Source organism: Oncorhynchus clarkii, unplaced genomic scaffold (genome assembly GCF_045791955.1).
Source record: "Oncorhynchus clarkii lewisi isolate Uvic-CL-2024 unplaced genomic scaffold, UVic_Ocla_1.0 unplaced_contig_6826_pilon_pilon, whole genome shotgun sequence".
Lineage (NCBI taxonomy): Eukaryota > Metazoa > Chordata > Actinopteri > Salmoniformes > Salmonidae > Oncorhynchus > Oncorhynchus clarkii.
Window position 1 is genome coordinate 171,005 of NW_027261053.1, and position 26,362 is coordinate 197,366.

The window sequence follows — 26,362 nt, forward strand, 5'->3', positions numbered from 1 at the left end:
GAACCTAACAGTGTCAAGAGATACAGGATTTAAAAATGTGAGTGTCTCCATTGATCCTAGGTCCTGTCAGTTCTGTGCAGACTCAGTACAACTAGGTTTGGAGAAATACGCAGATTCAAAGAGGAGTCCATAATTTGCTTTCAAATTATCATGATATTTTTGTCAAGTTCATGAATTTATCACTGCTGAAGTGGAAGCCATCCTCTCTTGAGGAATGTAGCTTTTCTCCTCAATTAGGTTGGAAAAATCGGATGATCGAGCAGGAGTGAGGGCTCTTCGATACTGATATTATTATTAATATATATTTCCAAGGTAGTCGGAAGACTTCCAGTTTGGTGAAGCACCATTTCTGTTCCAATTTTCTGGAAGCTTCAGGGCTTGGGTTTTTCTTTTCTTTTAACAAATATTGAGCTGACCCTGACTGTGCTGGTGGCAGACACCACTAAGCTGGCAGGGTGGCTAACAGCCTGCTGCCTGGCCTGCACCCTATCTCATTGTGGAGCTATAGGAGTTAGAGCCCTGTCTATGTTGGTAGATAAGATGAGAGCACACCTCCAGCTAGGATGGAGTCTGTCATTCCTCAGCCAGCCAGCCATGGTCCTGTTTGTGGGTGAGTCCCAAAAAGAAGGCCAATTAGCTACGAATTCTATCATTTGGGAGGAGCAGAAAACAGTTTTCAACCAGTGATTGAGTTGTGAGACTCTGCTGTAGAGCTCATCACTCCCCCTAACTGGGAAGGGGACAGAGACAATTACTCAATGCCGACACAATCTTTCTGGATAATTTACACGCTGAAGCTATGCTGCGCTTGGTGACCTCTGACTGTTTCATCCTAACCTCGTTGGTGCCGACGTGGATAACAATATCTCTATACTCTCCACACTCGCCAGTTTTAGCTTTAGCCAGCACCATCTTCAGATTAGCCTTAACGTCAGTAGCCCTGCCCCTGGTAAACAGTGTATGATCGCTGGATGATTCTTTTAAGTCTAATATTGTGGGTAATGTCATCGCCAATGACTCAGGTTTTCAATTTGTCAAAGCCAATGGTGGAAGGCTTCAGCGGCTCAGAACCTGTAACGGGTGGAGGAGAGACCTGAGAAGCCTCGGCCTCTGACTCCAACTCGTTGCTTAATGGGGACAAGTTCAAAGTTTCTGTCGGCTGAATGAGCAACACCGGTTGAGTTTATTTCCAGGAAATTGTCCTGCTGTGGGGATTTATACTACTATTGACATTTTTTATTTAAAATTTATTTAAAATCAAATCAATCAAATCAAATCAAACTTTATTTTCCGACGAATACAGCAAGTGTTAGAAATACTTATATAACAAGTGTTAGACTTTACCGTGAAATACTTAAGCCCTTAATCAACAGTGCAGTTCAAGAAGAATACAATATTTACCAAGTAGACTCAAATAAAAAGTAATAATGAACAGTAACACAATAAGAATAACAATAACGAGGCTATATACAGGGGGTACCGGTACCGAGCCAGTGTGCAGGGGTACAGACTAGTTGAGGTAATCTGTACATGTAGGTGGAGGTGAAGTGACTATGCATAGGTAACATACAAACAGTGAGTCGCAGCAGTGTAGAACGGGGGGGGGTGTGTCAATGCAAATTGTCCGGTGCGATTTTTATGAATTGTTCAGCAGTCTAATGGCTTGGGGTAGAAGCTGTTGAGGAGCCTTTTAGTCCTAGACTTGGCGCTCTGGTACCGCTTTCCATGCGGAATCAGAGAAAACATTCTATAACTTGAGTGACTGGAGTCTCTGTCAATTTTATTGGCTTTCCTCTGACACTGCCTATTATATAGGTCCTGGATGGCAGGAAGCTTAGCCCCAATGATGTACTGGGCCATTCACACTACCCTCTGTAGCGCATTACGGTCAGATGTCGAGCAGTTGCCATAACAGGCGGTGATGCAACCAGTCAGGTTGCTCTCAATGGTGCAGCTGTAGAACCTTTTGAGAATCTGGGGGCCCATGCCAGATCTTTTCAGTCTCCTGAGGGGGAAAAGGTTTTGTCGTGCCCTCTTCATGACTGTCTTGGTATGTTTGGACCATGATAGTTCTTTGGTGATGTGGACACCAAGGAACTTGAAACTCTCGACCCGCTCCACTACAGCCTTGTCGATGTTAATGGGGGCCTGTACGGTCCGCCTTTTCCAGCTACTTTGTCTTGCTCACATTGAGGGAGAGGTTGTTGTCCTGGCACCACACTGCCAGTTCTCTGACCTCCCTATAGGCCATCTCATCATTGTCGGTGATCAGGCCTACCTCCGTTGTGTCGTCAGCACACTTATGGTGGTGGAGTCATGTTTGGCCACGCAGTCGTGGGTAAGCAGGGAATACAGGAGGGGACTAAGTACACACCCCTGAGGGGCCCCAGTGTTGAGGGTCAGCATGGCAGACGTGTTGTTGTTGCCTACTCTTATCACCTGGGGGCGGCCCGTCAGGAAGTCCAAGATCCAGTTACTAGGCAAGTCAGTTAAGAACAAATTCTTATTTACAATGATGGCCTACCCCAGCCAATCCCGGACGATGCTGGGCCAATTGTGAGCCTCCCTATTGGAATCCCAATCACGGCCAGATGTGATGCAGCCCAACCCTAATGCCTCTTGCACTGAGATACAGTGTCTTAGACCAGTCGAGAGCCAAGCTACTATCTGTACTTACTGGTGGCACAGACCCTGTTTCATTCTCTACTACACCTACATAATGATTGCATCTGCAACACGTCTATCCTTTTAAGTTTAGCATCAGTTTGTAATATTCTCAACAAAGATTATATTATCAAAAGAGGAATAATGTCATAGACTTAAGTAGAAATTTGAAGACTTGTTTGTCTTTGTGTGTTTGTGCATGCCTGTGTGTGTGTGTGTGTGTGTGTGTGTGTGTGTGTGTGTGTGTGTGTGTGTGTGTGTGTGTGTGTGTGTGTGTGTGTGTGTGTGTGTGTGTGTGTGTGTGTGTGTGTGTGTGTGTGTGTGTGTGTGTGTGCACTTACAAGTTTGTCCTGCCTTCTCTCCCAGGTATCGGACGCGGTTCCGGCCGGCCTATAAGATCGCCTATAAGACGGTGACAGACCTGGAGTGGAGGTGTTGCCCTAGTTACCAGGGACCAGACTGCTCTGAGCTGAAGGCTGCTCCTAACAGACAGACAGTACCAGCCGGGTCACAGCCACCCCAAACCCAGTACCCAAACAGACAGATCGTACCAGCAGGGTCACAACCTCACCAAAACCAGTACCCTAACAGACAGACAGTGCCAGCAGGGTCACAGCCTCACCAGAACCATAACTCAGAGGAAGCACCACACTACCCCCAGACCAGATCCATCCCTGGACAGACCAGACACCCACAGAGTAAGATACTTTACAACATGACATGTTGCTGCTTTCTCAATCTTCTTCTTAGAGATGGATTCGTATATGAAGTGTGTTAATGTGTTATTGACTTAACTGTGTCCTCTGTCTCAGGGCCAGAGAGGAGGGAGACGGGAGTGTACGAGGGGAGGCATGGAGGAGCAGAAAAAGACAGGGTGCGTCTCCTGGAGGATGAGGTGCAGCGCCTCTCCCAAACAGTGGGGGCGCTGCAGGCTGCGATAACTGGGCTGAGCTCTACTCTGAGATCTGACCTGCAGGAGGACACCTCCAAGATGCTGGTCACCCTGCTCAACAACCTCCGCGCTGTGACCCCTGACAGTGTCCACGCCCCCGACATAGAGCAGGCCGCAGTACCACCAGACAACCACCAGGGGTCAGTGATCGACGGGCACCAGGCCACCAGGGGGCCAGTCCAGGGGGACAGGGGGCTAGAAAAGGTCCTGGCCAGGTTGGATGATGTCAACACCTCTCTGAAGAGTAAAGAGGAGGCTCTGGAGGAGCTGAGAGGTACCGTGACCTCACACAGCGGTCATATCCGCCTGCTGCTTGATGCCTCTCAGACACAGCAAGACCCTGACCCTAACCCTGTTGGGGGTGGAGCCCCTGCTGACCTGGAGGAGCTACTAGAGAAATACATGGACAGGCAGCTGGGCTTCCTGAGGAAGAACATGGAGGACAGCATGGAGAGAACGATAGAGGAGAGGATAGGGAAGGAGGTGGAGAAGCTGCAGAAATTCTGTGATGGAAGGATCCAGCTGATGGAGAGGAGGTGTGAGGAGGAGCGGGAGAGAGGAATGCTCAGTCTGACTGAGATGGTGGACAAGGAGGAGCAGCTAAAGCAGGAGATCAGGGAGTTGAGACTGGACATCACTGCCTCCGACCAGCCTGGCCGGTCACTCAGACAGACTGACCCCAAACCTAATGTTAGACAGACTGACACTAAACCTAATGTTAGACAGACTGATTCCAAACCCAGCCTTAGGCAAACTGCCCCTGCCAGACAGACCGACCTGGCTAGACAGGATAACCAGCCACCAGGTATCCTACCAGCTGTCCAGCGTGGTGACCTATCTGACCTGTGGAGGGAGCTGGAGCGTGTGGCGGAGGCCCATCGCATCCTGAATGCCCGCATGGACAATGAGCTGCAGTACCTGTCCTCTCCACGGGGGGAGCTAGAGGGAAAGGGGTTAGAGCTAGAGGGGGAGGGGTTAGGACTAGAGGGAGAGGTGGGGTCTCGGCTGGAGGAGTTAGAGGCGCGTCTGAATGTGACAGAGCAGAACGCGGAGGTCCACTGTTTCTACGTGGAGGAGAAGCTGACCCGGGCACTAGCCGAGCAAGGGGCGGAGCTACGACAGCTGCTGGAGGAACGAGTAAACGTACTGGAAGACCAGTTTACTACCATGCTGGTCGAGATGAACAACGAGTCATATCCTGTTGGAGGAGGAGGGAGCGTGGACCTTCAGGTACTATAGGTAGACAACTCTGGTAGAGGAGGACCAGTTTTCGGAACGTTGTTGGTTTTAATCTCAGACCTGGTGATAGAAAGTGGGAGATGATCTGGCAACCGGAGGGCTGCTGGTCTCAGATCCCAGGTACCATCTCTAGCCGTTGTGCCTTTGTGGGTGCTGCACTGCAGTTCCCAGGTACCATCTCCAGCCATTGTGCGTGCTGCACTGCACATGGCAGTGTGTTTGTGTGTTATGTGTCCATGGTAACAGATTCTGTCTTGTTCCCTCCTCCAGGCTGAGTTGAACAACAACAAGTTTCTTCTGCAGGGTCTGAATGACAAGGTGACCGCTGTGGCTGAGCTCTGTGCTCCCGGCTGTGGTGGAGGACCTAACACCGGAGGGTTTCCCAACACCAACCCTGGGGCTTCCTCCCACCCTGTAGTTCTGGACAGTGTGGTGAAGGACCTGAAGCTCTGTTGTAACGACCTGGAAATCCTCCACACGGATGTGACGTCCAACTCTGACAAACTGAGAGAGCTGGAGGAGATTATAGACAGGCAAATGGTGGGGCAGAAGCGGAGCGTTAAGGAGGTGGAGGACCTCCAGAGGGGGATGGTGATCCTGCAGGACAACGTAGGGGGTCTGGGGGGGGCAGTGACAGGGCTGGGGGACTCTCTGAGCAGGTACACCCAGGACCTCACCAGGATTAACACCACCTACAACACCTGCTGCCAGGTTGGGTCAGGGGCCAGGCCAGGGGAAGGGTTAGGTGGGTTTGGTGCCACTACTATCGGTCCAGGCAGGATCCAGAGTGCGTCTGAGGTAACGGTCCCCAGAGGAAAGGTGGAGGGAAGCAGCAGCAGCCAGGTGGAGGAGCTGAGAACCAAACTGGACAGCCTCACTAACCAGGTAGTTATCTAGTAGTCTTTTATCTAGTAGTCCGTTATCTCACTAACCAGGTTGTCATCTAGTAGTCTGTTATCTCACTAACCAGTTAGTTTTCTAGTAGTCTGTTATGTCACTCACCAGTTAGTTATCTAGTAGTCTGTTATGTCACTAACCAGTTTGTTATCTAGTAGTCTGTTATGTCACTAGCCAGTTGGTTATCTAGTAGTCTGTTATGTCACCAGCCAGTTAGTTATCTAGTAGTCTGTTATGTCACTAGCCAGTTAGTTATCTAGTAGTCTAGTTGTCAGTTATTAGTTAGTGGATAACACTGTTATCTGTGTTGATATCTTGTTGTAATTTCCTTGATATCCAAAAATATTAAGATTGCTCTTCTTCTTCTTAGGTGCAGACAGAACTTCAGCGTTGCTCTGGTGTGTCTGGGGTGGAGGGGCGTGTCCAGCGCCTGGAGAAAGTGTGTGTTCAGCTGGACGGGGTGTCGGCCAGGGTGCGGGGAGTGAAGGAGGGTTTGGAGAAGCACGTCGCTGGGCTGTGGCACCACGTCAGCCGTGTCAACACCATGCTGGAAAGACAGGCTGCTGACATCACCACCCTAGAGACCTCCCTAAAGACACTACAGACCAGGAGCACTGACACCAACGCCAGGGAGACAGGTCAGTAGTATACTGTGGATGATGGATGGATGAATGGGTGGATGAATGGATGGATTTGTTTTTGTGTAGTTTAATTTATTTGTACCAAATAAAACAAGTGATCAACAACAGTACAGATAAAAACAAATAAATAAACGGTGTGCAGGTGTAGTTGGAAGCTCAGGGGCTTGAAAAAACCACACCACGAAAAACTATATACAATACATACAGTTGAAGTCGGAAGTTTACATACATCTATCTTAGCCAGATACATTTAAACTCAGTTTTTCACAATTCCTGACATTTAATGCTAGTATAAATTCCCTGTCTTAGGTCAGTTAGGATCACCACTATTTTAAGAATGTGAAATGTCAGAATAATAGTAGCGAGAATGATTTATTTCAGCTTTTATTTCTTTCATCACATTCCCAGTGGGTCAGAAGTTTACATACACTCAATTAGTATTTGGTAGCATTGCCTTTAAATTGTTTAACTTGGGTCAAATGTTTCGGGTAGCCTTCCACAAGCTTCCCACAATAAGTTGGGTGAATTTTGGCCCATTCCTCCTGACAGAGCTGGTGTAACTGAGTCAGGTTTGTAGGCCTCCTTGCTCGCACACGCTTTTTCAGTTTTGCCCAGAAACTTTCTATGGGATTGAGGGTCAGGGCTTTGTGATGGCCACTCCAATACCTTGACTTTGTTGCCCTGAAGACATTTTGCCACATCTTTGGAAGTATGTTTGGGGTTATTGGCCATTTGGAACCAAACTTGCGACCAAACTTTAACAAAGCTTTTCAATGTTATAAATTGATTTGAATTTTAATGAGGGAAATAAGTATTTGACCCCTCTGCATAACATGACTTAGTACTTGGTGGCAAAGCCCTTGTTGGCAATCACAGAGGTCAGACGTTTCTTGTAGTTGGCCACCAGGTTTGCACACATCTCAGGAGGGATTTTGTCCCACACTGTAGATCTGGGCCATCCATCAGGGAAGAAAGTGTCATTCCTATGTGCCCTCTCCATCTCAATGAGTTTAGGGTCCAGTTTGAATTTGTCTTTATTAAGGGTCCCTTTTGTCTTTATTAAGGGTCCCTATTAGTTCCTGCCAAGGCAGCAGCTACTTACTCTTCCTGGGGGTTTATTATGGATCCCCATTAGTTCCTGCCAAGGCAGCAGCTACTCTTCCTGGGGTTTATTATGGATCCCCATTAGTTCCTGCCAAGGCAGCAGCTACTCTTCCTGGGGTTTATTATGGATCATCATTAGTTCCTACCAAGGCAGCAGCTACTCTTCCTGGGGTTTATTATGGATCCCCATTAGTTTCTGCCAAGGCAGCAGCTACTCTTCCTGGGGTTTATTATGGATCCCCATTAGTTCATGCCAAGGCAGCAGCTACTCTTCCTGGGGTTTACTATGGATCATCATTAGTTCCTACCAAGGCAGCAGCTACTCTTCCTGGTGTTTATTATGGATCCCCATTAGTTCCTGTCAAGCCAGCAGCTACTCTCCCTGGGGTTTATGATGGATCCCCATTAGTTCCTACCAAGGCAGCAGCTACGCTTCCTGGGGTTTATTATGGATCCCCATTAGTTCCTGCCAAGGCAGCAGGTACTCTTCCTGGGGTTTATTATGGATCCCCATTAGTTCCTGCCAAGGCAGCAGCTACTCTTCCTTGGGTTTATTATGGATCATCATTAGTTCCTGCCAAGGCAGCAGCTACTCTTCCTGGGGTTTATTATGGATCATCATTAGTTCCTGCCAAGGCAGCAGCTACTCTTCCTGGGGTTTATTATGGATCATCATTAGTTCCTGCCAAGGCAGCAGCTACTCTTCCTGGGGTTTATTATGGATCCCCATTAGTTCCTGCCAAGGCAGCAGCTACTCTTCCTGGGGTTTATTATGGATCCCCATTAGTTCCTGCCAAGGCAGCAGCTACTCTTCCGGGGGTTTATTATGGATCCCCATTAGTTCCTGCCAAGGCAGCAGCTACTCTTCCTGGGGTTTATTATGGATCCCCATTAGTTCCTGTCAAGCTAGCAGCTACTCTCCCTGGGGTTTATTATGGATCCCCATTAGTCCCTGCCAAGGCAGCAGCTACAGTTCCTGGGGTTTATTATGGATCCCCATTAGTCCCTGCCAAGGCAGCAGCTACAGTTCCTGGGGTTTACTATGGATCATCATTAGTTCCTACCAAGGCAGCAGCTACTCTTCCTGGGGTTTATTATGGATCCCCATTAGTTCCTGCCAAGGCAGCAGCTACTCTTCCTTGGGTTTATTATGGATCATCATTAGTTCCTGCCAAGGCAGCAGCTACTCTTCCTGGGGTTTATTATGGATCATCATTAGTTCCTGCCAAGGCAGCAGCTACTCTTCCTGGGGTTTATTATGGATCCCCATTAGTTCCTGCCAAGGCAGCATGTACTCTTCCTTGGGTTTATTGGCGGCGACACAGTAAAGAGGCTCTGCTGAAGCTTATTTCTCCAATCAGTTATTCGAATGACGCTAGGAGTTCATGTTTCAAACATGTTCTCAAATGCCATTGAAAAGGCAGCAGTGGTATGAGAACCAGCACATTCTTGAGCATGTAATGCGGCTTTCTTCAGTACGAAATCCTTATCGACCCACTGTGCTGTCAGACTCAGCATGCTCATATCTGGAAAATATGTGTGAAATGCTGGATAATGTATGTCACGAAAACAGAGAAGTACATTTTCTGGGTGATTTAAATATTGACAGGTTCTCATCAAGCTGCCCACTCAAGAAAAAACTTTAAACTGTAACCAGCAGGGTAGCCTAGTGGTTAGAGCGTTGGACTAGTAACCAGCAGGGTAGCCTAGTGGTTAGAGCGTTGAACTAGTAACCAGCAGGGTAGCCTAGTGGTTAGAGCGTTGGACTAGTAACCGGAAGGTTACTTCAAACTGTAACCAGCAGGGTAGCCTAGTGGTTAGAGCGTTGGACTAGTAACCAGCAGGGTAGCCTAGTGGTTAGAGCGTTGGACTAGTAACCAGCAGGGTAGCCTAGTGGTTAGAGCGTTGGACTAGTAACCAGCAGGGTAGCCTAGTGGTTAGAGCGTTGGACTAGTAACCGGAAGGTTACTTCAAACTGTAACCAGCAGGGTAGCCTAGTGGTTAGAGCGTTGGACTAGTAACCGGAAGGTTACTTCAAACTGTAACCAGCAGGGTAGCCTAGTGGTTAGAGCGTTGGACTAATAACCAGCAGGGTAGCCTAGTGGTTAGAGCGTTGGACTAGTAACCAACAGAGTAGCCTAGTGGTTAGAGCGTTGGACTAGTAACCGGAAGGTTACTTCAAACTGTAACCAGCAGGGTAGCCTAGTGGTTAGAGCGTTGGACTAGTAACCGGAAGGTTACTTCAAACTGTAACCAGCAGGGTAGCCTAGTGGTTAGAGCGTTGGACTAATAACCAGCAGGGTAGCCTAGTGGTTAGAGCGTTGGACTAGTAACCAACAGAGTAGCCTAGTGGTTAGAGCGTTGGACTAGTAACCAGCAGGGTAGCCTAGTGGTTAGAGCGTTGGACTAGTAACCAGCAGGGTAGCCTAGTGGTTAGAGCGTTGGACTAGTAACCAGCAGGGTATCCTAGTGGTTAGAGCGTTGGACTAGTAACCAGCAGGGTAGCCTAGTGGTTAGAGTGTTGGACTAGTAACCAGCAGGGTAGCCTAGTGGTTAGAGCGTTGGACTAGTAACCAGCAGGGTAGCCTAGTGGTTAGAGCGTTGGACTAGTAACCAGCAGGGTAGCCTAGTGGTTAGAGCGTTGGACTAGTAACCAGCAGGGTAGCCTAGTGGTTAGAGCGTTGGACTAGTAACCAGCAGGGTAGCCTAGTGGTTAGAGCGTTGGACTAGTAACCAACAGGGTAGCCTAGTGGTTAGAGCGTTGGACTAGTAACCAACAGGGTAGCCTAGTGGTTAGAGCGTTGGACTAGTAACCAGTAGGGTAGCCTAGTGGTTAGAGCGTTGGACTAGTAACCAACAGGGTAGCCTAGTGGTTAGAGCGTTGGACAAGTAACCGACAGGGTAGCCTAGTGGTTAGAGCGTTGGACTAGTAACCAACAGGGTAGCCTAGTGGTTAGAGCGTTGGACTAGTAACCAACAGGGTAGCCTAGTGGTTAGAGCGTTGGACTAGTAACCAGCAGGGTAGCCTAGTGGTTAGAGCGTTGGACTAGTAACCAGCAGGGTAGCCTAGTGGTTAGAGCGTTGGACTAGTAACCGGATGGTTACCTCAAACTGTAACCAGCAGGGTAGCCTAGTGGTTAGAGCGTTGGACTAGTAACCAGCAGGGTAGCCTAGTGGTTAGAGCGTTGGACTAGTAACCGGATGGTTACCTCAAACTGTAACCAGCAGGGTAGCCTAGTGGTTAGAGCGTTGGACTAGTAACCAGCAGGGTAGCCTAGTGGTTAGAGCGTTGGACTAGTAATCGGAAGGTTACCTCAAACTGTAACCAATGCCTGTGACTTGGTTCAGGTTATCAGTCAACGTACCAAATCAAATCACTTCTTATTTGTCACATGCGCCGAATACAATAGGTGAAGACCTTACAGTGAAATGCTGAATACAATAGGTGTAGACCTTACAGTGAAATGCTGACTTACAAGCCCCTTAACCAACAATGCAGTTTTAATAAGAGAAATACCCCCAAAAAATGTTCAATAATAATTAAAGAGCAGCAGTAAAATACCAATAGCAGGGCTATATGCAAGGGGTACTGGTACAGAGTCAATGTGGAGGCTATATACAAGGGGTACTGGTACAGAGTCAATGTGGAGGCTATATACAAGGGGTACTGTTACAGAGTCAATGTGGAGGCTATATACAAGGGGTACTGGTACAGAGTCAATGTGGAGGCTATATACAGGGGGGTACTGGTACAGAGTCAATGTGGAGGCTATATACAAGGGGTACTGGTACAGAGTCAATGTGGAGGCTATATACAGGGGGTACTGGTACAGAGTCAATGTGGAGGCTATATACAAGGGGTACTGGTACAGAGTCAATGTGGAGGCTATATACAGGGGGTACTGGTACAGAGTCAATGTGGAGGCTATATACAAGGGGTACTGGTACGGAGTCAATGTGGAGGCTATATACAGGGGGTACCGGTACAGAGTCAATGTGCGGGGGCACCGGTTAGTCGAGGTAATTAAGGTAATATGTACTTGTGTCTAAGGTAGTAGTTTTGGAATTGTTAGCTAGATTACTTGTTGGTTATTACTGCATTGTCGGTACTAGAAGCACAAGCATTTCGCTACACTCGCATTAACATCTGCTAACCATGTGTATGTGACAAATAAAATTTGATTTGATGTAGGTAGAGTTATTAAAGTGATGCGTAGATAATAAACAGAGAGTAGCAGCAGCGTCAAGGGGGGGGGGGGGGTGTAAATAGTCTGGGTAGCCATTTGATGAGATGTTCAGGAGTCTTATGGTTTGGGTGTAGAAGCTGTTTAGAAGCCTCTTGGACCTAGACTTGTTACTCCGGTACCACTTGCCGTGTGGTAGCAGAGAGAACAGTCTATGACTAGGGTGGCTGGAGTCTTTGACCATTTTTAGGGCCTTCCTTTGACACCGCCTGGTATAGAGGTCCTGGATGGCAGGAAGCTTGGCCCCAGTGACTATGTATGGCTTGGGTGGATGGATGGATTAATTAATGAATTGGGCTGTTGGGTCCCAGACCTTCTAGATAATTAACAGGGATAGAAGATGGAAAGATTACCTCAGTTTGAAAGACACAGTTTCTGTTTAAGTCTCACTCCCAGCTCCTCCTAAATCCTGTGACCTGCAGACAGCTGTGTCAATATGGGCTACGGAGATAAAGTCATATTAGAGACCTGGATAACTGGAAAACTAATATGCAGCCAGTGGCGTGTTTCCACTCTGAAGAAGCTGTTTCCTGAAAGTAAATCCCCTGTATGGAGCGCTTGGACATGGAGAGGTTCAGATTTGAGGAAATGGCCAAATGTAAGGAATAGGCCATAGGGTTGTGTTTAGCCACGGGGAAGGAATGTAGTCTGCTTGGTTTAACTGATGACATGTAGTGAGTTTAGCCTGGTTCCTCTCTAGGTTTCTTCCTAGGTTTTGGCCTTTCTAGGGAGTTTTTCCTAGCCACCGTGCTTCTACACTTGCATTGCTTGCTGTTTGGGGTTTTAGGCTGGGTTTCTGTACAGCACTTTGAGATATCAGCTGATGTACGAAGGGCTATATAAATACATTTGATTTGATGAAGAGGTTTTTAAAGGTTAATATGAAGCTCCATTCTGGGCCTCATGGAGAGGGTCTCCTCCTGTCCCCCGGTCTGTGTGTCCTGTTGGGCCTCATAGAGAGGATCTCCTCCTGTCCCCCTGTCCTGTTGGGCCTCATAGAGAGGGTCTCCTCCTGTCCCCCGGTCTGTGTGTCCTGTTGGGCCTCATAGAGAGGATCTCCTCCTGTCCCCCTGTCCTGTTGGGCCTCATGGAGAGGGTCTCCTTCTGCCCCCCTGTCCTACTGGGCCTCATAGAGAGGGTCTCCTGTCCCCCTGTCTGTGTGTCCTGCTGGGCCTCATAGAGAGGGTCTCCTGTCCCCCTGTCTGTGTGTCCTGCTGGGCCCATATAGGGTCTCCTGTCCCCATGTCTGTGTGTCCTGCTGGGCCTCATAGAGAGGGTCTCCTCCTGTCCCCCTGTCTGTGTGTCCTGTTGGGCCTCATAGAGAGGGTCTCCTGTCCCCCTGTCTGTGTGTCCTGCTGGGCCTCATGGAGAGGGTCTCCTGTCCCCCTGTATGTGTGTCCTGCTGGGCCTCATGGAGAGGGTCTCCTGTCCCCCTTTCTGTGTGTCCTGTTGGGCTTCATAGAAAGTCTCCTGTCCCCCTGTCTGTGTGTCCTGTTGGGCCTCATAGAGAGGGTCTCCTCCTGTGCCCCTGTCTGTGTGTCCTGTTGGGCCTCATAGAGAGGGTCTCCTGTCCCCCTGTCTGTGTGTCCTGCTGGGCCTCATGGCGAGGGTCTCCTGTACCCCTGTCTGTGTGTCCTGTTGGGCTTCATAGAGAGTCTCCTGTCCCCCTGTCTGTGTGTCCTGCTGGGCCTCATAGAGAGGGTCTCCTCCTGTCCCCCTGTCTGTGTCCTGCTGGGCCTCATAGAAGGTCTTCTCTAGAGATCGACCGATTAATCGGAATTGCCGATTTAATTAGGGCCGATTTCAAGTTTTCATAACAATCGGAAATCGTTTTTTTTTTAATGTAATCTTTATTTAACTTGGCAAGTCAGTTAAGAACACATTCTTATTTTCAATTACGGCCTAGGAACGGTGGGTTACCTGCCTCGTTCAGGGGCAGAACGACAGATTTTCCCCTTGTCAGCTCGGGGGAGCCAATCTTGAAAACTTACAGTTAACTAGTCCAGCGCAATAACGACCGTTGCACTCGTTGCACTCCACAGGAGTGTGTTACGCGAATGCAGTAAGCCAAGGTAAGTTGCTAGCTAGCATTAAACTTATCTTATAAAAAACAATCAATCAATCATAATCACTAGTTAACTACACATGGTTGATGATATTACTAGATATTATCTAGCGTGTCCTGCTTTGCGTGTAATCTGACTGAGCATACAAGTATCTAAGTATCTGACTGAGCGGTGGTAGGCAGAAGCAGGCGCGTAAACATTCATTCACACAGCACTTTCGTGCGTTTTGCCAGCAGCTCTTCGTTGTGCGTCAAGCATTGCGCTGTTTATGACTTCAAGCCTATCAACTCCCGAGATGAGGCTGGTGTAACCCGAAGTGAAATGGCTGGCTAGTTAGCGCGCGCTAATAGTGTTTCAAACGTCACTCGCTCTGAGCCTTGGGGTGGTTGTTTCCCCTGCTCTGCATGGGTAACGCTGCTTCGAGGGTGGCTGTTGTCATTGTGTTCCTGGTTCGAGCCCAGGGAGGAGCGAGGAGAGGAACGGAAGCTATACTGTTACACTGGCAATACTATAGTGCCTGTAAGAACAACCGGATATTCAAAAAACTTCCTACCTGGGAATATTGAAGACTCATGTTAAAAGGAACCACCAACTTTCATATGTTCTCATGTTCTGAGCAAGGAACTTAAACGTTAGCTTTCTTACATGGCACATATTGCACTTTTACTTTCTTCTCCAGCACTTTGTTTTTGTCTTATTTAAACCAAATTGAACATGTTTCATTATTTATTTGAGGCTAAATTGATTTTATTGATGTATTATATTAAGTTAAAATAAGTGTTAATTCAGTATTGTTGTAATTGGCATTATTACAAATACATTTTAAAAAATTGGCCGATTAATCGTTATCGGCATTTTGGTCCTCCAATAATCGGTATCGGCGTTGAAAAATCATACTCGGTCGACCTCTAGTCTCCTCCCGTCCCCCTGTCCTGCTGGGCCTCATAGAGAGGGTCTCCTCCTGTCTGTGTATCCTGATGGTGTTTTTAGGAGAGGGCCGTGCTGAGGTCACTGGGGCTGTCATGCATCCCTGCAGTACGTCATCCTCAACCCTGCAGCCATCATTGGCACAGTTCTCTCTAGTAGAGGCCCACGGTAGGGATGTGACAATTGGAAAACATTTCTTAACGTTTAAATATACTTTATTTTATCTTCGGTTTTCTGTTGGGGGCAGTGGTGTAGTGCTATTTTTTAGGTACTAGTGTGCTTTTTTTTATTTTTACGCCATCATTTGGTTTGGGATCTGATCCCTGCACACCGTTATACCCACCCCAATCTACACCCCTCTTACCCAGGGTAATCAAAACTGTGGAGAGATCCCAGCTCCAAGCCTCTGTCATGACATCACAGCTGAGGAGAGGAGAGAGCATCTGGAGTGGGGTGTGGAGCCATGATCCTCCCCTAGTTCCCTGAACTCTGCCTCTCTTCTCCCCTCCCCTCCCCTCCCCTCACCACACCAACCTCCTCCTCTCCTTGCGTTCTGCCTCTCTTCTCCCCTCCCCTCATCAACCTCCTCCTCTCCCTGCATTCTGCCTCTCTTCTCCCCTCACCACACCAACCTCCTCTCCCTGCATTCTGCCTCTCTTCTCCCCTCACCACACCAACCTCCTCCTCTCCCTGCATTCTGCCTCTCTTCTCCCCTCCCCTCACCATAGCACCCTCTCCTCTCCCTGCGTTCTGCCTCTCTTTGACCCTCCCCTCCCCTCACCACACCAACTTCCTCCTCTCCCTGCATTCTGCCTCTCTTCTCCCCTCACCACACCAACCTCTTCCTCTCCCTGCATTCTGCCTCTCTTCTCCCCTCACCACACCAACCTCCTCCTCTCCCTGCATTCTGCCTCTCTTCTCCCCTCCCCTCACCACACCAACCTCCTCCTCTCCCTGCATTCTGCCTCTCTTCTCCCCTCTCCTCCCCACACCAACCTCCTCCTCTCCCTGCATTCTGCCTCTCTTCTCCCCTCCCCTCACCACACCAACCTCCTCCTCTCCCTGCATTCTGCCTCTTTTTGACCCTCCTCTCCCCTCACCACACCAACCTCCTCCTCTCCCTGCGTTCTGCCTTTATTCTCCCCTCACCACACCAACCTCCTCCTCTCCCTGCATTCTGCCTCTCTTCTCCCCTCACCACACCAACCTCCTCCTCTCCCTGCATTCTGCCTCTCTTCTCCCCTCCCCTCACCAACCTCCTCTCCCTGCATTCTGCCTCTCTTCTCCCCTCACCACACCAACCTCCTCCTCTCCCTGAATTCTGCCTCTCTTCCCCCCTCCCCTTCCCTCACCACACCAACCTCCTCCTCTCCCTGCATTCTGCCTCTCTTCTCCCCTCCCCTCACCACACCAACCTCCTCCTCTCCCTGCATTCTGCCTCTCTTCTCCCCTCCCCTCACCATAGCACCCTCTCCTCTCCCTGCATTCTGCCTCTTTTTGACCCTCCCCTCCCCTCACCACACCAACCTCCTCCTCTCCCTGCATTCTGCCTCTCTTCTCCCCTCCCCTCACCAACCTCCTCTCCCTGCATTCTGCCTCTCTTCTCCCCTCACCACACCAACCTCCTCCTCTCCCTGCATTCTGCCTCTCTTCTCCCCTCCCCTCACCATAGCACCCTCTCCTCTCCCTGCATTCTGCCTCTCTTTGACCCTCCCCTCCCCTCACCACACCAACTTCCTCCTCTCCCTGCATTCTGCCTCTCTTCTCCCCTCACCACACCAACCTCTTCCTCTTCCTGCATTCTGCCTCTCTTCTCCCCTCACCATACCAACCTCCTCCTCTCCCTGCATTCTGCCTCTCTTCTCCCCTCCCCTCACCACACCAACCTCCTCCTCTCCCTGCATTCTGCCTCTCTTCTCCCCTCCCCTCCCCACACCAACCTCCTCCTCTCCCTGCATTCTGCCTCTCTTCTCCCCTCCCCTCACCACACCAACCTCCTCCTCTCCCTGCATTCTGCCTCTTTTTGACCCTCCTCTCCCCTCACCACACCAACCTCCTCCTCTCCCTGCATTCTGCCTCTTTTTGACCCTCCTCTCCCCTCACCACACCAACCTCCTCCTCTCCCTGCGTTCTGCCTTTCTTCTCCCCTCACCACACCAACCTCCTCCTCTCCCTGCATTCTGCCTCTCTTCTCCCCTCACCACACCAACCTCCTCCTCTCCCTGCATTCTGTCTCTCTTCTCCCCTCCCCTCACCAACCTCCTCTCCCTGCATTCTGCCTCTCTTCTCCCCTCACCACACCAACCTCCTGCTCTCCCTGCATTCTGCCTCTCTTCTCCTCTCCCCTCACCATACCAACCTCCTCCTCTCCCTGCATTCTGCCTCTCTTTGACCCTCCCCTCCCCTCACCACACCAACCACCTCCTCTTCCTGCATTCTGCCTCTCTTCTCCCCACACCACACCAACCTCCTCCTCTCCCTGCATTCTGCCTCTCTTCCCTTCTCCCCACACCACACCAACCTCCTCCTCTCCCTGCATTCTGCCTCTCTTCTCTTCTCCCCTCACCACACCAACCTCCTCCTCTCCCTGAATTCTGCCTCTCTTCCCCCCTCCCCTTCCCTCACCACACCAACCTCCTCCTCTCCCTGCATTCTGCCTCTCTTCTCCCCTCCCCTCACCACACCAACCTCCTCCTCTTCCTGCATTCTGCCTCTCTTCTCCCCTCCCCTCACCATAGCACCCTCTCCTCTCCCTGCATTCTGCCTCTCTTTGACCCTCCCGCTCCCCTCACCACACCAACCTCCTCCTCTCCCTGCTTTCTACCTCTCTTCTCCCCTCACCACACCAACCTCTTCCTCTCCCTGCATTCTGCCTCTCTTCTCCCCTCACCACACCAACCTCCTCCTCTCCCTGCATTCTGCCTCTCTTCTCCCCTCACCACACCAACCTCTTCCTCTCCCTGCATTCTGCCTCTCTTCTCCCCTCACCACACCAACCTCCTCCTCTCCCTGCATTCTGCCTCTCTTCTCCCCTCACCACACCAACCTCCTCCTCTCCCTGCATTCTGCCTCTCTTCTCCCCTCCCCTCACCACACCAACCTCCTCCTCTCCCTGCATTCTGCCTCTCTTCTCCCCTCCCCTCACCACACCAACCTCCTCCTCTCCCTGCAGTCTGCCTCTTTGACCCTCCCCTCCCCTCACCACACCAACCTCCTCCTCTCCCTGCGTTCTGCCTCTCTTCTCCCCTCACCACACCAACCTCCTCTTCTCCCTGCATTCTGCCTCTCTTCTCCCCTCACCACACCAACCTCCTCCTCTCCCTGCATTCTGCCTCTCTTCTCCCCTCCCCTCACCAACCTCCTCTCCCTGCATTCTGCCTCTCTTCTCCCCTCACCACACCAACCTCCTCCTCTCCCTGCATTCTGCCTCTCTTCTCCTCTCCCCCCACCATACCAACCTCCTCCTCTCCCTGCATTCTGCCTCTCTTTGACCCTCCCCTCCCCTCACCACACCAACCACCTCCTCTTCCTGCATTCTGCCTCTCTTCTCCCCACACCACACCAACCTCCTCCTCTCCCTGCATTCTGCCTCTCTTCCCTTCTCCCCACACCAACCTCCTCCTCTCCCTGCATTCTGCCTCTCTTCTCCCCTCACCACACCAACCTCCTCCTCTCCCTGAATTCTGCCTCTCTTCTCCCCTCCCCTCCCCTCCCCTCACCACACCAACCTCCTCCTCTCCCTGCATTCTGCCTCTCTTCTCCCCTCCCCTCACCACACCAACCTCCTCCTCTCCCTCCATTCTGCCTCTCTTCTCCCCTCACCACTCCAGCCTCCTCCTCTCCCTGCACTCTGCCTGTTCAGGGTGAGATGAGAAGAGAGGCAGAGTTCAGGGAACTAGGGGAGACTCATGGCTCTACACCCCCACTCCAGATGCTCTCTCCTCTCCTCAGCTGTGATGTCATGACAGAGGAAGCTTCCCTGGAGCTGGGATCTCTCCACAGTTTTGATTACCCTGGGTCAGAGGGTGTTTGGATGGGGGTGGGTATAATGGTGTGAAAGGATGAGATCCAAAACCAAACATAGCAGGTTATAGCTAACGTGCTTATCTATAGAAAGTGAATTTCCTTTCAGTCAAACTGAGACCTTACTACCAGACTCAGTGGTGGAAAAGTACCCAATTATCATACTTGAGCAAAAGTAAAGATACTTTTAAAAGAAAATGACTCAAGTTAAATTGAAAGTCACCCAGTAAAATACTATTTAAGTAAAAGTCTAAAAGTATTTGGTTTTAAATATACTTAAGTATCAAAAGTAAAAGTATAAATAATTTCAAATTCCTTATATTAAGCAAAGCAGACGGCACCATTTTCTTGTTATTTTAATATACAGATAGCAAATGGCACACTCCAATACTCAGAGATAATTTACAAACTAAGCATGCGTGTTTAGTGAGTCTCAAATCAAGTCATATTTTATTTGTCACATACACATGGTTAGCAGATGTTAATGCGAGTGTAGCGAAATGCTTTTGCTTCTAGTTCCGACAATGCAGTAATAACCAACGAGTAATCTAACTAACAATTCCACATCTACCTTATACACACAAGTGTAAAGGGATGAAGAATATGTAAATAAAGATATATGAATGAGTGATGGTACAGAACAGCATAGACAAGATGCAGTAGATGGTATCTAGTACAGTATATACATATGAGATGAGTAATGTAGGGTATGTAAACATTATATTAAGTGGCATTGTTTAACGTGGCTAGTGATACATTTTTACATACATTTTTACATTACTAAAGTGGCTGGAGTTGAGTCACTATGTTGGCAGCAGCCACTCAATGTTAGTGGTGGCTGTTTAACAGTCTGATGGCCTTGAGATAGAAGCTGTTTTTCAGTCTCTCGGTCCCTACTTTGATGCACCTGTACGGACCTCGCCTTCTGGGTGATAGCGGGGTGAACAGGCAGTGGCTCGGGTGGTTGATGTCCTTGATGATCTTTATGGCCTTCCTGTGACATCGGGTCACTACCCTCTGGAGAGCCTTACGGTCGTGGGCGGAGCAGTTGCCGTACCAGGCGGTGATACAGCCCGACAGGATGCTCTCGATTGTGCATCTGTAAAAGTTTGTAAGTGCTTTTGGTGACAAGCCAAGTTTCTTCAGCCTCCTGAGGTTGAAGAGGCGCTGCTGCGCCTTCTTCACCACGCTGTCTGTGTGGGTGGACCAATTTAGTTTGTCCGTGATGTGTACACCGAGGAACTTAAAACTTACTACCCTCTCCACTATTGTCCCATCGATGTGGATAGGGGGCGTTCCTTGTTCTTCATGATGCTCTCTGCGCTTTTAACGGACCATCTGAGACTATCACAGTGCAGGTGCATTTATACGGAGACTTGATTACACACAGGTGGATTGTATTTATCATCATTAGTCATTTAGGTCAACATTGGATCATTCAGAGATCCTCACTGAACTTCTGGAGAGAGTTTGCTGCACTGAAAGTAAAGGGGCTGAATAATTTTGCACGCCCAATTTTTCAGTTTTTGATTTGTTAAAAAAGTTTGAAATATCCAATAAATGTCGTTCCACTTCATGATTGTGTCCCACTTGTTGTTGATTCTTCACAAAAAAATTCAGTTTTATATCTTTGTTTGAAGCCTGAAATGTGGCAAAAGGTCGCAAAGTTCAAGGGGGCCGAATACTTTCGCAAGGCGCTGTATATTACAGCTTGGCTTGAACAAAAGTCTGCAACTACACAAACTATCTGCTTTAGGGGGCAGGAGGCCAGAGGGGTGGGTGTTCCACTGCCTGCTTGTCTCTCTGTGAGGTTAAGGTGAGGAGGACCCTGCCTGTCTCTCTGTGAAGTTAAGGAGAGGATGACCCTGCCTGTCTCTCTGTGAAGTTAAGGAGAGGATGACCCTGCCTGTCTCTCTGTGAGGTTAATGTGAGGAGGACCCTGCCTGTCTCTCTGTGAGGTTAATGTGAGGAGGACCCTGCCTGTCTCTCTGTGAAGTTAAGGAGAGGATGACCCTGCCTGTCTCTCTGTGAAGTTAAGGAGAGGATGACCCTGCCTGTCTCTCTGTGAGGTTAATGTTAGGATGACCCTGCCTGTCTCTCTGTGAGGTTAATGTGAGGAGGACCCTGCCTGTCTCTCTGTGAGGTTAATGTGAGGAGGACCCTGCCTGTCTCTCTGGCAGGTTAATGTGAGGATGACCCTGCCTGTCTCTCTGTGAGGTTAAGGTGAGGAGGACCTCGCTGGAATTTCATCAGCAGAATGCCTAGCAGCTGATTCCCCAGAGAGAAACAGTGTGGGTGTTTATGAGCAGGTTGTTCAACTTAGGCGTGTTATAGTTACCCTGTTTTTCCATCACGTGTTCCAAAGTACTGGTATTAATTATGAGATATGATGCATTGTTATGGTTTCACATATACTCACTCAACAACACCCATCCTTATGGTAAACCAACTAAAAAACAATATCTCTGTAACTCTTTCTTGTTTCTCTCTTTCTCTTCCTGTTTCTCTCTCTACTCGCCTTGTTTTGCTCTCTCTCCCTGTTTCTTTCTCTCTCCGTTTCTCTCTCTCTCCGTTTCTCTCTCTCTCTCCCTGTTTCTCTCTCTCTCCGTTTCTCTCTCTCTCTCTCTCTCCCTGTGTTTCTCTCTCTCCGTTTCTCTCTCTCTCTCCCTTTGTTTCTCTCTCTCCGTTTCTCTCTCTCCGTTTCTCTCTCTCGTTTCTCTCTCTCTCTCCCTGTGTATCTCTCTCTCCGTTTCTCTCCGTTTCTCTCCGTTTCTCTCTCTCTCCCTGTTTCTCTCTCTCTCCGTTTCTCTCTCTCTCCCTGTGTTTCTCTCTCTCCGTTTCTCTCTCTCTCTCTCTCCCTGTTTCTCTCTCTCCGTTTCTCTCTCTCTCTCTCTCTCCCTGTGTTTCTCTCTCTCCGTTTCTCTCTCTCTCTCCCTTTGTTTCTCTCTCTCCGTTTCTCTCTCGTTTCTCTCTCTCTCTCCCTGTGTATCTCTCTTTCCGTTTCTCTCCGTTTCTCTCTCTCTCCCTGTTTCTCTCTCTCCGTTTCTCTCTCTCTCTCTCTCCCTGTTTCTCTCTCTCCGTTTCTCTCTCTCTCTCCCTGTTTCTCTCTCTCTCTGTTTCTCTCTCTCGTTTCTCTCTCTCTCTCTCTCTCCGTTTCTCTCTCTCTGTTTCTCTCTCTCCGTTTCTCTCTCTCTCCCTGTTTCTCTCTTTGCCTCTCTCTCTCCCTATTTCTCTCTTTCTCCCTGTTTCTCTTTCTCCCTGTTCCCCTCTGCTCCCTCTCCCTGTTTCTCTCTCTCTCTCCCTGTTTCTCTCTCCCTGTTTCTCTCTCCTTGCCTTTCTCTCTCATTGCCTTTCTCTCTCTCCGTTTCTCTCTCTCTCCCTGTGTTTCTCTCTCTCGTTTCTGTCTCTCTCTCCCTGTGTTTCTCTCTCTCCGTTTCTCTCTCTTTCTCTCTCTCTCTCCCTGTGTTTCTCTCTCTCCGTTTCTCTCTCTTTCTCTCTCTCTCCCTGTCTCTCTCTCTCTCCCTGTCTCTCTCTCTCTCCCTGTTTCTCTCTCTCTCTCCCTGTGTTTCTCTCTCTCCGTTTCTCTCTCTCCGTTTCTCTCTCTCTCCCTGTTTCTCTCTCTCTCCGTTTCTCTCTGCCTCCCTGTTTTTCTCTCTCTCTGTTTCTCTCTGCCTTCCTGTTTCTCTCTCTCTCCCTGTTTTTCTCTCTCTCCCTGTTTTTCTCTCTCCCTGTTTCTCTCTCTCAGATGAAGCTGTGAGACCTGGTTCTGTCCCAGATCAGACCAGAACCAGGGTTAACCAGATCCACATTCCCCACAGGACCCCCCTTGACTCGTCCCCCCAGACCCCCAGGCAACCCTACAACCCCAGACAGCCAGCCAGTCCACACCAGCCTACCAACCCTCTACAGCCCAACACCCACCGCCATCCGAACCAACCAACTCTGTACCTGGTGCCACATAAGCCTAATCAGCCAGGCCAGCCCACTGTCATCCTCGTACCCCATCCTAACCAACCATCCAACCCTAACCAACCCTTCTTAACGATGGTACCCCGCCAGCCCAGCCCCCCCTCTAACCCTCCCAGTCAGCCGCGTCGGGTCCTGGAGGTGGGAGAGGCTGGTCCACCAGGCTACATGAGGAGGGTAACAGTCAGGAGAGGATCAGATGACTCATCCTCCACACCTGTTAAAGGATTCGCTGGAGCACCAGGTCAGTAGTGATGGGGATGTGGATGGAGTTACCACCAAAATGTTGCCCAAGTGTTTTAAATGGTATGAGAGATTATAACCAAGTGAATGTTTTCTAAACCACCAGGATACAACCCTCCCGAAAAGCCATTCTCCTTCAACAAACATGAGACGATCCCAGTAGCTGCCAAGGTCCCCTGGAACCCAGCGTCACAGACCCCACTAGTCACACCAGGTAACACAACTACACCTATACCCATACTAGAACAACAATGTAAACTATCAGTGAAATGCTTCCTGACGGGCCCTTCCCAACAATGCAGAGAGAAAGTAAACAACAGGTGTAACAGTGAAATGCTTCCTGACGGGCCCTTCCCAACAATGCAGAGAGAGAGTAAACAACAGGTGTAACAGTGAAATGCTTCCTGACGGGCCCTTCCCAACAATGCAGAGAGAAAGTAAACAACAGGTGTAACAGTAGGGGTATGAGTTCATTGAGGTACAGTGCCTTCAGAAAATATTCACACACCCTTATTTTTTGCCAAAAATGCAATACCCCGTAATGACAGAATACCCCGTAATGACAGAATACCCCGTAATGACTCAATACCCCGTAATGACTCAATACCCCGTAATGACACAATACCCCGCAGTGACACAATACCCCGCAGTGACACAATAACCCGCAGTGACACAATAACCCGCAGTGACTCAATACCCCGCAGTGACTCAATACCCCGCAGTGACTCAATACCCCGCAGTGACTCAATACCTCGCAGTGACACAATAGCCCGTAATGACACAATACCCCGTAATGACACAATACCCCGTAATGATACCCCATAATGACTCAATACCCCATAATGACTCAATAGCCCATAATGACTCAATAGCCCATAATGACATAATGACACAATACCCCATAATGACACAATACCCCATAATGACACAATACCCCGTAATGATACCCCATAATGACTCAATAGCCCATAATGACTCAATAGCCCATAATAACATAATGACACAATACCCCATAATGACTCAATACCCCATAATGACTCAATACCCCGTAATGGCTCAATACCCCGTAATGACACAATACCCCATAATGACACAATACCCCGTAATGATACCCCATAATGACTCAATACCCCATAATGACTAAATAGCCCATAATGACACAATACCCCATAATGACACAATACCCCGTAATGATACCCCATAATGACTCAATACCCCATAATGACTAAATAGCCCATAATGACATAATGACACAATACCCTGTAATGACACAATACCCCATAATTACATAACAATACCCATAATGACAGAATACCCCGTAATGACTCAATACCCCGTAATGACTCAATACCCCGTAATGACACAATACCCCGCAGTGACACAATACCCCGCAGTGACACAATAACCCGCAGTGACACAATAACCCGCAGTGACTCAATAACCCGCAGTGACTCAATACCCCGCAGTGACTCAATACCCCGCAGTGACTCAATACCCCGCAGTGACTCAATACCTCGCAGTGACACAATAGCCCGTAATGACACAATACCCCGTAATGACACAATACCCCGTAATGATACCCCATAATGACTCAATACCCCATAATGACTCAATAGCCCATAATGACTCAATAGCCCATAATGACATAATGACACAATACCCCATAATGACACAATACCCCATAATGACACAATACCCCGTAATGATACCCCATAATGACTCAATAGCCCATAATGACTCAATAGCCCATAATAACATAATGACACAATACCCCATAATGACTCAATACCCCATAATGACTCAATACCCCGTAATGGCTCAATACCCCGTAATGACACAATACCCCATAATGACACAATACCCCGTAATGATACCCCATAATGACTCAATACCCCATAATGACTAAATAGCCCATAATGACACAATACCCCATAATGATACCCCATAATGACTCAATACCCCATAATGACTAAATAGCCCATAATGACATAATGACACAATACCCTGTAATGACACAATACCCCATAATTACATAACAATACCCATAATGACTCAATACCCCTTATTGACTCAATACCCCGTAATTACACAATACCCCATAATGACTCAATACCCCGTAATGACATAATGACACAATACCCCGTAATGACACTACCCCATTATAACTCAATACGCCGTAATGACACAATACCCCTTAATGACACAATACCCCGTAATGACACAATACCCTGTAATGACACAATACCCCTTAATGACACAATACCCCGTAATGACACAATACCCCGCAATGACACAATACCCCGTAATGACTCAATACCCCGTAATGACTCAATACCCCATAATGACACAATACCCCGTAATGACTCAATACCCTGTAATGACACAATACCCCATAATTACATCACAATAACCCATAATGACACAATACCCCATAATGACTCAATTCCCCATAATGACTCAATACCCTGCAATGACTCAATACCCCGCAATGACACACTATCCCATAATTACATCACAATACCCTGCAATGACTCAATACCCCACAATGACTCAATACCCCGCAATGACTCAATACCCCGCAATGACTCAATACCCCGTAATGACTCAATACCCTGTAATGACACAATACCCCGTAATGACACAATACCCCATAATTACATCACAATACCCCATAATGACTCAATACCCCGCAATGACTCAATTCCCCGCAATGACTCAATACCCCGTAATGACTCAATACCCCGTAATGACTCAATACCCCGTAATGACACAATACCCCGTAATGACACAATACCCCGTAATGACACAATACCCCGTAATGACACAATACCCCTTAATTACATCACGATACCCCTTAATTACATCACAATACCCCGTAATGACTCAATACCCTGCAATGACTCAATTCCCCGCAATGACTCAATACCCCGTAATGACTCAATACCCCGTAATGACTCAATACCCCGTAATGACTCAATACCCCGTAATGACTCAATACCCCGTAATGACTCAATACCCCGCAATGACTCAATAGCCCGCAATGACTAAATACCCCGTAATGGCTCAATACCACGCAATGACTCAATACCCCATAATTACATCACAATACCACATAATGACTCAATACCCCGTAATGACTCAATACCCCGTAATGACTCAATACTTGATAATGACACAATACCCCATAATGACAAAGCAAAATGTTTTTTTTTTAAATAAATCAATCAGAAATACCTTATTTACATAATTATTCAGACCCTATGCTATAATTAAATTTTATTGGTCACAGCTGTCGTAAATTCAATTGATTGGAAAGGAACACACCTGTTTACGTAGTTGACAGTGCATGTCAGAGCAAAAACAAAGCCATGAGGTCGAAGGAATTGTCCTTAGAGC

General features: G+C 48.5%; 1 protein-coding gene across 1 annotated transcript in view; it reads left to right on the plus strand.

The window, feature by feature from the left end:
- The window catches only part of LOC139403956 (EMILIN-2-like), a 54,901-nt gene that overhangs the window by 17,969 nt on the left and 10,570 nt on the right, over positions 1–26,362 (plus strand). The window contains exons 3-8 of the mRNA XM_071147167.1: positions 3,031–3,362; positions 3,477–4,846; positions 5,126–5,740; positions 6,123–6,390; positions 22,503–22,967; positions 23,073–23,180. Coding sequence (XP_071003268.1) covers positions 3,031–3,362; positions 3,477–4,846; positions 5,126–5,740; positions 6,123–6,390; positions 22,503–22,967; positions 23,073–23,180 — 3,158 coding nt within the window. The remainder of the gene's footprint in view (positions 1–3,030; positions 3,363–3,476; positions 4,847–5,125; positions 5,741–6,122; positions 6,391–22,502; positions 22,968–23,072; positions 23,181–26,362) is intronic.